The sequence below is a fragment of the Passer domesticus genome, chromosome 6 (genome assembly GCF_036417665.1).
Source record: "Passer domesticus isolate bPasDom1 chromosome 6, bPasDom1.hap1, whole genome shotgun sequence".
Lineage (NCBI taxonomy): Eukaryota > Metazoa > Chordata > Aves > Passeriformes > Passeridae > Passer > Passer domesticus.
In genome coordinates, this window is record NC_087479.1 from 53,108,867 (window position 1) to 53,121,678 (window position 12,812).

Genomic DNA, 12,812 nt, shown 5'->3' on the forward strand with positions numbered 1-12,812 from the left:
GCTCTTCCATGAAAGACAGTAGGTTTAGGTGGGATATTGGGAACAAATTCTTCCCTGTGGGGATGCTGAGGCTCTGGCACAGAGAATGGCTGCCCCATCCCTGGAATTGTTCAAATCCAGGTTAGACAGGGCTTGGAACAACCTGGGGTAGAGGAAGGTGTGCTTGGCAGCGAAGATATCAGCTGGGTCATATCCATGTGCCCATGGCAGGGTGGGATCATTCTGGTTAGTCATTCCTCTCCCAAAACTGAGGCTTTTGAGAGTGTTTTTTTATGGATGTGCAGGTGTCTGCAGGCTTCCCCACCATGCCCACGCTGTGTGTTGAACCCCTGCCACATCCATGTGATGTGAGACCCTGTGTCGCTGGCCCTGGGAGGAAACAGCTGTAACTGCGACACCGGGGAAAGAAACAAGGAAAAGCTTCTGCGGTCTGGGAGCAGCCCAAACTCCTTAGCTTGACATTCGCCGAGTTCCCCGCTGCTGCGGGTTTCTTTGAGGGGCTTATGGCCAGCGCAGGGCCTGGCCCGGGTCCAAGAGCACGGAGGAGCCGCCCCGGTGAGTTCCTGCGGCAGGAATGCGGCCGGGTGAGCCGCGCGGGCAGGGGGAGAGCAGCTCCCTGCCCGGCAGCCGGCATGTCGGCAGCGCGGGTTTGACAGCAGCACGACCTCTCCTGCTGCGGGAGAACACGCACCGATACTCGGTGTGACACTCCCACCCAGTGCCTCGTCATCCTCCTCGCCAGGATCCCGGGGATAGATTGTGAAAACACAGCCAGCCCGAGGAAAGGCAGGGTTTAGGGAATGCGTGCCGTGCCAGGCAGGAGAAGGGATATCAGTCCAACACAAGAGAAATGCAGCGGGAATGTCAGCTCTGCTGGAGCCTGGTGAGCCTCAGCAGCCGGAAGGTTTTGTACAGGAGATCCCTATTGCCTGAAATGCATCACTGGGGTATTTCAGGAGGACTGCTGGGCTGGGCTGACTTTCCTAGGATGCAAACAGGGAGTTGACAGGATGGCGTTTTAAGGCACTGGCTCCTATCCAGCTCCACATTCACAATGAGGACAAGGCTACTGTGAGCTGCTGTGCCCCACAGCAAATCTCTTAACTGCTCGGCAGAGGAGCAACTTTTCCTCTGGGCAGGGAAGAAAACCATAGCAGAGCTTATTACACCTTCCCAGCCATCCCACCTGACAGCTGATGCCGGTGAGGGTGAGCCAGAGGCAATTGGAGCATCATGGAATGGTTTGGCAGGAGGGAATCACCCTGTGGTATGGTGGTGGTTCCTGGCATGGCTCCCAGGTGTGGAATCAACTGAGTGCATGTCCCCAGCCTCCCTCCCTCCCTCACTGGAGCACCAGGCCACTCCAGAGGGACATCATAAAGTCATGGACCCATAACACCCTATCTCCCAGTATCTCCAATCTGGAAATCCCAGGAGGCTGACTTGCCTCTCGGGATCAGCCTTTTAAATCAGGTTGGCGGCAGACACCCCTGTGATGGCTTGAGAACAAAGACTTGTCGAGTAAACACCACCCAAACCCAGCTCCTCAAAATATGTGTTCCTCTAAATTTTTAATGCTGTTTGCTTCCAACTTGCTTGTCCTGTTTCAGAAGGGCTGGGCCTCGTAATTAAAAGCTCCAGCGATTGTATGTCTGGCAAATGTCATCAATGGCTTCACTATGTGTGCCCTGCTTCTCCAAGCAGTGGGATCGGTTTGGAAAGGAGCTCCTGGTTAGGGAAACTCTCTGAAGCTGATTCACTTTTGGTCTTTTTACCACCTCAGCATTGAGAGATGCCACCATGGAATCGGGGACACCAAAACGATGACAATTCCCATTGAAAGCCTGGAAATACTTGGGATGAAGGAGTTGTCTGAAACTTCCAGGCTTCATCCTTCATCATGGAGCACAGGGCTGTCAGCAGCAGCAGGACCTCACGAAAGAGTCCATGGACAATTTTATCTGGCGTTGGAAAACTGAAACCAGAGCTGTCCTGCCCTTGTGAGAATGCAAATCCAGGTTGGTGCCAGCTGACCCCGGCAGGCACTGACAGCCAGCCAGGGCTCTGAGCAGTTGCAGCCATCAGGTCCTGCCCTGAAATGAGCCAAAAAATTCGTGTTTGTTATCCTATGTGCATATTTACCCCATGCCTCACTATCACCAAGTACTGGCACTCTCTGCTGATCCTTGTTTTTCACCTGGGTGATGGGAAGGGAGCAAAGGGTTCACCATGTTTTATAATTCATATTTTGTGTTTATTTTGTTTGTGGTGATCACTCAAGAAGGTGAAGCACAGGGGCTGTGACTCAACATTAACCTGTGTGACCCTGTTTGCTGTATCGCCTGCATTCAGGTAAAAATTCCACTTTAGAACCTGTCAGTTGTTCTGTGGGCAGCCCTTCGTGTAAGGCAGGTGCAAACACCAGGAAAAGCTTGTGCTTTTTTTGGTGCCATCCAGGAAGAGTTTTGCTTGTGTGCTTTGATCGTTAATGGGGCAGGGACAGCTCGGTATGTTGGTCACTCCTTGGAACAAGCATGTGATGGCACATTCCATCATGCCAAGCAAACCTGGGAGGACAAATAGGTGGGGGCTCCATTCAGGCAGATTAAGCACAGAAACATTTGGTCGTTCCATTTCCTGGGTGCTCCTTAGCCCCAGTTCTGCTGCTGTGATGTTTCTGTGGGAGCAGCAAGGATGAACCTACAGCCGTGCCCTGGCTTAGCAGGACCTGTCCAAGGGATTTGTGCCAGTGGGTACTCTGATTGTGACTGTCAGGTGGTGCAATGTGGGCAGAACTTGCTGTTACCTGGCCTGGGAGTAGAAAGGTTAGGGTTGGATGGGACTTAAAACCTCATCTCCTTCTATCCCCCTGCCAAGGTGGGACACCTTCCACTAGACCATGTTGCTGCAAGTCCCATTCAACCTGGCCTTGGACACTTCCAGGCATCCAGGGCAGCCACAGCTTCTCTGGGCAACCCATGCCAGGGCCTCAGCCCCTCTGAGTCACAAATTTCTTGCTAGTATCTCATCCAAACCAATCCTCTTTTGGCTTGACACCACTCCCCCTTGTCTTGTCCCTACATGCCCTTGTGAAAGGTCCCTCTCCTTCCTGTAAGCCCCCTTTAGGTACTGGAATCCTTAAGGTTGGAAAAGCCCTCTGTGATGATCGAGTTCAACCACTGAATGACTGAGGGATGAAACTGGGCCCTTCCACAGAACTTCTGTGTATTTTGTCCCTTTCCACCCCCACCAGGAAGCAAAAACCATCATGGCTGAGGTGCCCCAGGCCTGCACCGTACAATTTTCAGCCCCTGGTGATTGCAAATTAGTTCAGACCTTCACAGGGCAGGAGAAGGGGCTACACACAGCAGCAGGATCAGGATCAGAAGAGGCTTCCACACACATCCAGGCTTGCCCAAGTCTTCCTTTGGATGACTTAGCTGGAGCCCAAGATCTGAACAAGATGCTCTGCATTTCAAACACTCCTTAGATCTAAACCATTATTTATTTGAATGAATAAATAAATACAAAAATAGGAATTTCTGAATAGAAAATAGGCTTCTTCAAAAAAACGGGAACTCCCAAAGCTTTCCATTAGCACATATTTTTGAGACAGTAAAAAACTCTGCACTTGCACCAGTTAGAAGTTAAGACAGACTTGAATATAGTAATTTTTGCAAAATAGTAGAAATAAGCACATTTAACACCAAATAGAAATAAAACTGCCAACATTCTGTTGGACTTTTAAACAGCACAGAAGGGAGAATGAATGGTGAATGGTTTTGTTCATTTTAAAGCCATCCTGTCTAACCAAACATCCCCTCACGTAGTAAGAACTGGCTGCCAAACCTTGTGGCTTGGCTCTCAGGTATGCACAAAACCCAGTTCCACTCTCCCCCACTGGGATACATCAGGTTCTGCCCTACTAAAGTCAGGGAAATTACCACTGAGGACTGGAAACACAAACGAGAGCAGCAGAGCAGCTGTGCCCTCAAACACGGACGTGTGCGTGGCAAGGCACAAGTGAGCCCTGGCCTGATTCATTTCTGTGTCACTTGGGCTGCATGTCGCTCCTGTGCCAGGAAAACTGCCACCATGCCAGCAGCACTGCTTCCTATGCTGTGTTGGGAATGGGTATTCAGTACTGACCCCTGGTGAATGCCAAAATGTTAAGTGTTCTGTGATTCATCCCTTGCTTTTGCCCATAAATAAGGCAGTGGTGGACAGCATCACACAGCTCCTGGGCGGGACATCTGTGCCCCCAAAACTTCTCATTTAAACAGAGAGAAGCTTTACAGGGTTTTTATACACACAGGAATTCAGCAGTGGAAGTGAAGCCCCACTCTCAGGGAAGGAATGTGTGGCAGGCGCGTGGGAAGGGCCGGGCTCAGCTGACAAAGGCAGCGATGGCCGTGACCTTGAGCCCCGACTCGAGCCCGTAGGCCGAGAGCAGCACGGCGTTGAGGAGCACGTCTGCCCACAGCACGTAGGTCTGCCACAGCAGCAGGTACACACACAGCAGCACGCTGCCCACCGTGAGCCCCAGGCTCAGCCCCAGCGGCGCCTCTGCTTCTGTCAGGTTACCCTTGAAACCTGAAAGGAAACAGAAACCGAAAGTCCAATTTGTTCTGACAACAGCTCAAGCTGTAACTCGAGAATATTCCTGCTCAAAAAAGGCCCTGGTTGTGACTTTGCTCTTACTGAGTCCTAAAAAAGCTCAAAATAGATTGAAATACCAACCTGAATCAAAGCTCTGCTAGCAATCAAACAAGCCCGACTCCAATGGAGAATCCATTTCAAAACAGGCAAACTAACCAAAGTTAATCTAAGTAAGTTCATCAGTTGATAATCACAGCCAGGGCACCTCTTCTTACCACACAGAATCACTTCTGAAGCTGCATCCTTCTGAGCACTCAGCTTCAACCATCAAACTCTTCCTGAGCCCCCAACCTTGGTGACTTCGGTGCACTCCTGGAGTCCAATCTTCACTTTCAAGTTTTATTCCCTTCTAATCTATTCCTGTTTCAGATGACTGGCACCTTCTCTCTTCCTTGCAGCTTATTTCCAAGCTCAGCTCAGTAGATTTTGGTGTTTAACTACATTAGAGTTGAAATCCACCTCTTTATTCATGGATCTCATGGATCAGGCTCCAAGCAAATACACAGAGAGCTTTACAGCAGCAGAATAAATCCAACCCTAAAGCCACTCAGATTGATTCAAGAGCCCCCCCCCACATAAATGTCTTGGGAATATTGAGCAGATTTTAATAGTGATTTGGGTTTTTTAAAAATTGGACTTGAAGAAGTTTTAGCAAGCTCTGGACAAGGTCAGGAGGTCCTTCCCACCCTTCTGCCTTAGTGAAAAGAAGGTGTTGGTGCTTGCAAGTGTCCTCAGGAGTGAAAGGGAAGGTGCAGGGGTCTCCAAGTATCTGCTCAACTGACAGACTCCATTTCCAAATGATGGCATGTTTACAGATTACATCCCAGTTGCACTGATAATGTGACCTACCCAAGTACAATCGAGGCACTTCCACAATGCCCATAAGGAAAAGCACAGCAAGATCAGGAGCCAAAAAATCATCTGGATAACTGAAAACTTGACCTGGAGAATAAACCAGAGTAAATAAATCAGGAAGACACAGCAGGACAAAAACCAGCTGTGCTTTGGGATCAATACCTGCAACTTACTTTTGTAAACAATCATTGCAAGAGTTGCCAAGAAGTAGAAGATGTAATAAACCCCATTTACATAGAGCAGGATCTGTAAGGGAAGTGATGACAGCTGAGAACTGTTGTTAAGGATTTCTCATAGCAATGAGGTGGGATCTATTCCACAAAATCACAATTTCCCAGTAGCCCCCAAATACACTGCACTCCCTCTTTATACTGAATGGTCCAGCTATGCCTGGCTGTGGGGAGGGTTCAGGAAGGAACTCGAGGCTGCAAACACCACGGCCTGGGATAAAAGCTTGCTGTTTCAGGTTTGGCTTTAGTTTCCTTTTTAAGGGATTTTATTTGGACTGTAGTGGAGCATCAGTTAGCCTGAGGAAGTGGGGGGGATGCATGTGTACATTGCCCCAGACTAATTCTACACTTCTTAGTCAGCCTTAAGGAAATTGAGAGAGAGTTGGCAAACTCCATCAAACTTGTGTTTGGAGAAGAGGTGGCTCTGTGGAGCAGCCAGGCCTTGCTCCTGCCCACAGCATGGAAATGCTTTGCTCCATACCTGTCTGAGCTCAGCTTTGAGATGCAAATTCCTAACAAACAGCCTTAATTCACTCCCCTCTCTCCCCCAGCCTTTTTCAAATCCTACAAATATCTCCAAGCAGGGATTTCATCCCAGGCATCTTTTACAGGAACTGCCCATCCCGCTTCTAAACCCACCCACGCACCGTGGATGGATTCCAGTTCCCAGAGCAGCTCATTTTATTAACACAGAACCAGGTTTTGGGGTTTTTCCAGTTGAAGGAAGGTGGAGCAAAAAAAATTACTAGATAGGTTCTAAGCATGGAAATCTCCAGAGCCAAGGGTGTCTCCTCCTTGGAGGTTACTTGGATCTTGGCAGGAGTAAAGGTGGGGTAACTTACGGTAAGAGAGGAGGAAGTTACTACTGAGGGCTGCTTTTACTACCCCTCGTCAGCTGTGTCAGCTGTCTGTGAGCTGTGCTGCAGGGGGTGTGTCCACCAGTCCATAAATGCCATTTTTAACCTCATAAGAAAATGGGTTAAATCATGACTGCGGGGGGGTTAAAGGGGTTTCTGCAGGAGCAGGAGCCCATGAGGAGCAAATCCCAGCTAAACCTGTACCAAACATCTTCCACTGGGAAGCAACGTGGTCCCAGTTGTGCTTCCTGTGGATGACACTGACAGAAAATTCAGGAGCACAGACCCAGCACTGAGCAGAGTTACTGGACAGAAGACAGGAATCCACTTGAGGCAGTCTTCTCCAGGAGTCTTGCATGGAGGGAGCAGTGGTACAGAAAGGATACAATCTCTGATGTTCTTCCTTTCCATGGAGAAGGAGAAAATAAAGAGAAGAAAAGATGTATAAATCCAGAAACATTCTAACAACGGTATCTAAATTCTGGGAGGAATCCCTTTTTTCATCTCCCAGGAACATTTATTGTATTCCAGATCGTGGACTTCAGCTTCCAAAAATAACCTTTTCAACTAGATGAAGCCTCAAATAATTTGGGGAAAATCCCTACTGGAAAAAGCCACTTTCAGTGAGGAACTTTAGGCTCTTTCAAAGCCTGAAGGAGCACACAGGCATTATCCAGAACTTGTTCATCCTGTCCTTTCCTAGCAGATGACACTTCATCCCCTCTAACTATGCAGGAAGGAGGTGAATATGGGATGCATTTGCTTGTAAATTGTGAGAAAGTTTGTGGAGAACACAGGGCTCCCAGGTTCCTCTAAATACCACCTCTCCAAATGCCATCCCTCCAAACCAGTTCCCTTCACAAACTCATTCCACATCCAACCTCAGTCTGTTCTGACAAACCACAGAAATCAAGCCAAGTATTTCCAATGATCCAACCACCACACTTCCTTTTTTTTCCTTATTGTTTTCTGCAAAAATCACATGAATCTCATGCAACATGAGGGTACCAACCTACTAAGGCACCTGTTGAGTTCCTCATTAATATTCTCGGCCTCTCTCAGACACGTGAGGAATTGCACAGTCGGGATTTCTGTTCCAGGGAGAGTAAAACCTGTGAAAGGCCATTTCATCTGTCTCCTCAGGGACAGCTCCTCATTGTCACACCGCCATCCTTATCCCTGGATTCCTGAGCTCAGCGTCCTCTTCACCTCAGAGTTTAGGCCCAAATTAATTCCCCCTAACTCCAGGCAGCTAATTGAGGTGTCCAGTGTGGGAACACAGTGGGAACAGGCACATGATTTTAGGTGATTCATGTGTCTCTGATCTGAAATGTCTCCTGGAGCTGATCCTCTCCTCTCAGCTCTCTGTACAGGGGCTGGGGGCTCCCAGCACTCATCCTGTCACTGGATGAGGGACAAGGGGGAACTGCTTTGATATTGGGGAGAAATCCTTCTCTGTGAGGGTGCTGAGGCCCTGGCACAGGGTGCCCAGGGAAGCTGTGGCTGCCCCATCCCTGGCAGAGTATCCCTGCCCAGGGCAGGGGGTGGATGAGCTTCAAGGTCTCTTCCAACCCAAACCATTCCAGAATTCCATGATTCCATGTTCATTCAATACCCAAAACTGCAGCTACACCACTGATGCTGAATTGTAGGATAGTCAGAGCCATGGAATTCCCTCAGGGCAGTTCCCCAACTTTATACCTGGACTCTTCTTTCCTTAATCCTTTCCTAGGAGAGGGCAGCGAGCCTCCTGCAGCTGCTGCAGTTCCTGAGGATGTGCTGCCTCCCTCAGAGCGAGCGGGACATTTCACAGGGATAACCCTGGAACCCCAGAGCACACCAGAGCAAAAGGGATTGTTAAACCGCCTGAATGTATCATTTCAGTGCTTTACCCAACAAAATCTTGGTTATCTGTCCAGGCTGGTGCTGATTTTAGAGTGAGCGTCACTCAAAATGGGGATTTGAGGTGGAACATGCCCCATTTTCCAACAAAATGGTTTAATTTTTAACATAAAACTTTATTAAAGGCAGCAGATGTGGTTAGCATCGCACATAGCACCTCACTACACGGGTTTGGGATTAGGATTTTTTTCTATTCGAATTCGGCAAATATTTTCTCAGCCACCTTCTTCTGCCTACCCAGGGCAGAAATTTACAGTTTTGGAAGAAAACTTTGGCCTCTGCGAAAGAGTTGGAAATTAACGATTCTGACCACACTAAGGATGAAATTTTTCCCCCTCTGAATCCCAGCAGTTGCCAAACGGAAGCAAAGGTCTGGATTTTCCCGAGGCGTCCCTCGGCCTCAGCAAAGCGAGCTCAAGGCGCTCCTCAGCCCGCGCATGCGCCAAGCCCCTGCTCCCGGCGCCACCGGGACCTCCTCCGCCCGTCGGGACTGTCGCGATATGCCAACGGGGCTGGCCTCCACCTCGGCCCGCCTCGCCTCGCACCAGTGTCCCCCCGCCAGGAGGCACCCCTAGCGCGGTGGGAGACAGCCCCCCGGTGCCCCGGGAGGGGCTGTGGTGCCGCTGTCGCGACACCGCTCACCTCGGCTCGGTACCGCCATCTTGACGCCCCCGCCCCGCCCGCCGGTCCTCCGCCGTCCCGGCAGCCCGCGCGCGGCCACTCGCCCCGCCCACCCGCCTTCGGGCGCGATCGGAGCGTTCGGCCCGGTTCGGTCGCTTTCGGGCGGATTCGGGCGCTGCCCGTTCGGGCGTCTCCGTTCGGGCCTGCGAGCGGAGCTCGGGCGCGATCGGAGAGGACTCGGCACACATCGGCGCTCCTCGCTACCGCCTTCGGCTGAGATCGGACACGGCTCGAGCGCGCTCGGGACTCTTCGCCTCGCCGGGCCGCAGCGCTCGGGGACTCGGCCGCGTTCGGGCGGGCTCGGGTCTCACCCGATCCGTCAGGTACCGCTTCGGGCCGCGCCCCGCGGACTCGGCCGCGCCCCATTGGCCAGCCGGCAGGGAGCGCGCGCGCCGGCCGCCTTCGCACGGGGCCCGAGCGGCTCGGGCCGCTTCGGGCCTCATCGGAACTCGGTCGAAAGGCCCCGAACACGCTCGTCAGCGGTCGGGCAAGCTCGGCGGCGCTCGGCTCGCCGGTCCCCCCCGCCCGCAGGACCCCCCTCAGGCGCGCCCGGGGGGGAGGCGGGGCGGGCTCGGCTCCCCCCGGCCCCGCGCATGGAGCACAGCGACGGCGAGCCGGCCGCCAGACAGCTCGACTTGCCCGCGGGACCGGGGCAGCAGCGGGAGCCGCCGCAGGCAGCGGAGGGGGAGGCGGTAACGGTGATGGCGGCAGACGCCCAGCACATCGAGATGGGAGCACCGCCAATGCCAAGCGCCGACGAGGCCGCCGCCGCCGCTGCCTTCGCAGGTCAGGGCGGGCAGCGCTCCCTCAGCCCGCCCGGGGCTCCCCCAGCCCGGGCTCCGGCCCCCACACAGCCCCCGGGGCTCGGGCTGGGACGGCGAGCTCCCTCAGGGAGTGTGGGAATCCCACACTCCGCCCCCGCACACTCAGTGAAGAGCCGGAGGCGCCCGGTGCTCCCGGTGCGCCGGAGCCGCGGCCCCGCGTGCCCGGAGCCGAGCGCCCGGGGCACGCAGCAGGGTCGTGCAGCCGAGCTGGTGCCACAGGGCCAGAGCCCCGCGCCCGCCCCAGTGTCCTGCCCCAGCTGCTGCTGTTCTTTCACCCTCACCCCACGTGGAACCCGGAGATTCGAGCCAGGCCAAGCGCTGGACGCAGAAACGCTGGCTTGTGCATTTGGGCAGCTCTTAACTGGACGAAGTGCACAGGTCATGGCACCATGGGAATTAATACATGACAGAGACAGGGTCTGTTGTTTAATTTATCCTGATGTCTGCCAGTCACCCCTATTTAAATAAAAGCACCACCGTTTGGAGTATCCCTAGTACAGGTGCCATACTTATTTTTCCCTTAGTTCATCACATGCTAATAGCAGCTGCCCTGCTTTCAAGGAGGTTAAAGCCTGTTGAGTCCAAAGATTAATAGAAATCAGAATGATTGTGTTCATAACAACTTATAGGTGCCATGAAAAATAATATTAATTTAGGACAGGAAGGAATAAGGAAATTTTCAGCTGCTCATCAGGCTCTGCATGCAGCAGAAAATTAAATTATCCCTGTTTTACATTCCAGAAGTCACCACAGTGACAGTGGCCAACGTGGGGGCCTCTGCAGACAATGTTTTTACCACATCTGTGGCCAATGCAGCCTCAATTTCAGGACATGTGTTGGTAAGTCTGTCCTTTCATTTGAGGGCCTTGACAAAGTTTCTCAGTGTAAATTAAACTTGTAGTAAGGTCAAAGACTTGTTTTTGTTGTGATATCCTGGCATTAAGCCAGAAACCCATTAGCTGGGGGACATACAGGGGTTTTATTCCTAACTTTTTTACTTTTCCATCCCCACGTACTCATCTGGTAACATAACTGGTGACCTGGAACATGAAATCTTTGAATTTGCCTCAGAGACTCAAAAAATTAACCTAACAACTGCCATACTGATTGGAGTTTGGGGTCCCTGTGTATTACTGAAATCTATTTGTGTTGAAGCATTTTAATCAATTTGAACTCTTTATTTCTTCTGCAGTCTGGGAGAACAGCCCTCCAAATTGGGGACAGCTTGAACCCTGAGAAAGCCACTCTGATCGTGGTGCACACGGATGGCAGCATCGTCGAAACCACCGGGATCAAGGGGCCTTCGGCGCCTCTCACACCAGGTATTACACAGTCTGCTTGTGGTGGGTCACTCTCCAGAGGGATGGCTTCTTCTCCACTCTACTTGTCTTTCTGGAATCTAAAAATATGTGCATAATTTTAATAGTATGGCTTGCCCTCTTTTAAAACCATAAAGTTGCTCCAGTTGGAAACAACCTTTAAGTTATCAAGTCCTCAGAGTATTTTGTGTATTTCTTGGGAATGAAAGAATGCTTTTTTTTTTTTAATTTTGTTTTTTTCTGTCAGAAATGTGTTTAATTTTCTCATTCTTTGCCCTAATCCTGGCAAAGAAGCTGCTTGAAAGATCTTGCCCTGTTACTGGGCTTTCTGCACCCTCCTACCCCCAAGGGCACACAGATCATTTTAACATGGTTAATAAAAATCCGAGTCTCCCAGCTCTGCACGTGTTCTTTCCAAGTCTCCTGGAGCACATTTTCATGTCCATTCAGGCTGATACTTTAGTCTCTCTGTCACTGAGGTTTTGTTCAGGGCTGCCTGGCAGTTTCCTTGCTGCCCACGAGATGGCACAGCAAACCTTCAGTGCTTTAAAGCTTCCCACAGGACGGGCTCTGGGAAGGGGGATCTCCAGCCAGCTCCTTACACCATAGCTTACAGGTGGTGTAAGGATCAGGTCACAATCTCAGTGTTTATTCCCCGTTAGAGCCTGTTTCCTCAGGTCCTCTTTGCTTATCAGCCCTTCTCAGTTCATTAGGCTGAGTTTTTTGTGCTGCTTCATTGTGAGGGCTCAGCTGCTCCAGTCAACCTCTTGGCATATCACCCAGCCGAGCCTGGGATGGAACACCACTCTGCCTTTTGCTTGCTGACACCTTTCTTTCCTCTTTTCTCCAAGGACCACAGTCTCCTCCTACCCCTTTGGCAGCCGTCCAGGGGAAAAGTGGAACCAAGTACAACTGGGACCCGTCTGTGTACGAGAACGAGCTGCCGGTGCGGTGCCGGAATATCAGTGGCATTCTGTACAAGAACAGGCTGGGCTCAGGTAACTGCCACCCGGGCTGAGGGCTGGCACAGCTCCTTCTCTTCCTTCTCTACTCTTCTTTTAATCAGGCTGTTCTTAAGGGCTGATCGTGACAGGAAAAAAAAAAACAAGAGTTTCCAAGACAGCCCAGTGCCTTTTGATTTTACTGTTCCCTTCTGTTTTGCTTTTTCTTCAGAGGCTTTTTAACTTTTTCTTAATTCTGCAAATATCCAGGCTGCCATGCAGTGAGTCTCCTCAGTAATAGGCTGACTCCTTTAATGATTTTTTTGTCTCATGAGTAGACTTGTGTTTTTGCAAAACTCTGAAGAATCCCTGCTGGAATGCAAATAGTTTTTTCTCTTCATGGGGCTCCTGAACTCTTCCTCTTGTCTTTTATCCCTGTGGGGAAGCTGCAGCAGAAATTGCTGGCCAGCCTGGCTGTCCAGTGCAGTGCTTGCTTTGTGGACAGGAAGCTTTCTTCTAAACCCACCACAAACTCAAAAACGAT

The 12,812-nt window shown here is 51.1% G+C and overlaps 2 protein-coding genes and 1 long non-coding RNA gene across 9 annotated transcripts in view; 2 read left to right on the forward strand and 1 right to left on the reverse strand.

The window, feature by feature from the left end:
• LOC135303624 (uncharacterized) overlaps positions 1–8,876 on the forward strand; it is a 57,987-nt gene extending 49,111 nt beyond the window's left edge. The window contains exon 4 of one of the 3 annotated variants that reach the window (XR_010365103.1): positions 8,852–8,876. This is a non-coding gene — a long non-coding RNA (uncharacterized LOC135303624). Of the gene's footprint in view, positions 1–284; positions 560–1,783; positions 3,347–8,851 lie in introns of those variants that run through there. The other 2 variants (XR_010365093.1, XR_010365105.1) reach the window with 2 other exon arrangements.
• TMEM80 (transmembrane protein 80) lies at positions 3,487–9,556 on the reverse strand. 3 transcript variants are annotated; one of them, XM_064425662.1, is made up of 6 exons: positions 9,146–9,164; positions 7,614–7,713; positions 6,988–7,004; positions 5,688–5,781; positions 5,509–5,601; positions 3,487–4,593 (listed from the first exon to the last, which is right to left on the reverse strand). In XM_064425662.1, the coding sequence occupies exons 2-6, from the start codon at positions 7,639–7,641 to the stop codon at positions 4,388–4,390; spliced, it is 438 nt and encodes a 145-aa protein (XP_064281732.1). In that variant the 5' UTR covers positions 7,642–7,713; positions 9,146–9,164; the 3' UTR covers positions 3,487–4,387. The 3 variants fall into 3 exon arrangements, with proteins under 3 accessions (XP_064281732.1, XP_064281730.1, XP_064281731.1); XM_064425660.1 differs by lacking the exon at positions 7,614–7,713 and having other exon boundaries at positions 5,688–5,760; positions 6,888–7,004; positions 9,146–9,556; XM_064425661.1 differs by lacking the exon at positions 9,146–9,164 and having other exon boundaries at positions 5,688–5,760; positions 6,888–7,004; positions 7,614–9,137.
• DEAF1 (DEAF1 transcription factor) overlaps positions 9,487–12,812 on the forward strand; it is a 28,757-nt gene continuing 25,431 nt past the window's right edge. The window contains exons 1-4 of one of the 3 annotated variants that reach the window (XM_064425657.1): positions 9,487–9,507; positions 10,750–10,847; positions 11,201–11,330; positions 12,179–12,325. Coding sequence is in view for 2 of the 3 variants with exons in the window: in XM_064425655.1 (XP_064281725.1) it covers positions 9,778–9,970; positions 10,750–10,847; positions 11,201–11,330; positions 12,179–12,325 (568 nt within the window). In the remaining variant the exon portion in view is untranslated. Of the gene's footprint in view, positions 9,508–9,626; positions 9,971–10,749; positions 10,848–11,200; positions 11,331–12,178; positions 12,326–12,812 lie in introns of those variants that run through there. The other 2 variants (XM_064425655.1, XM_064425656.1) reach the window with 2 other exon arrangements.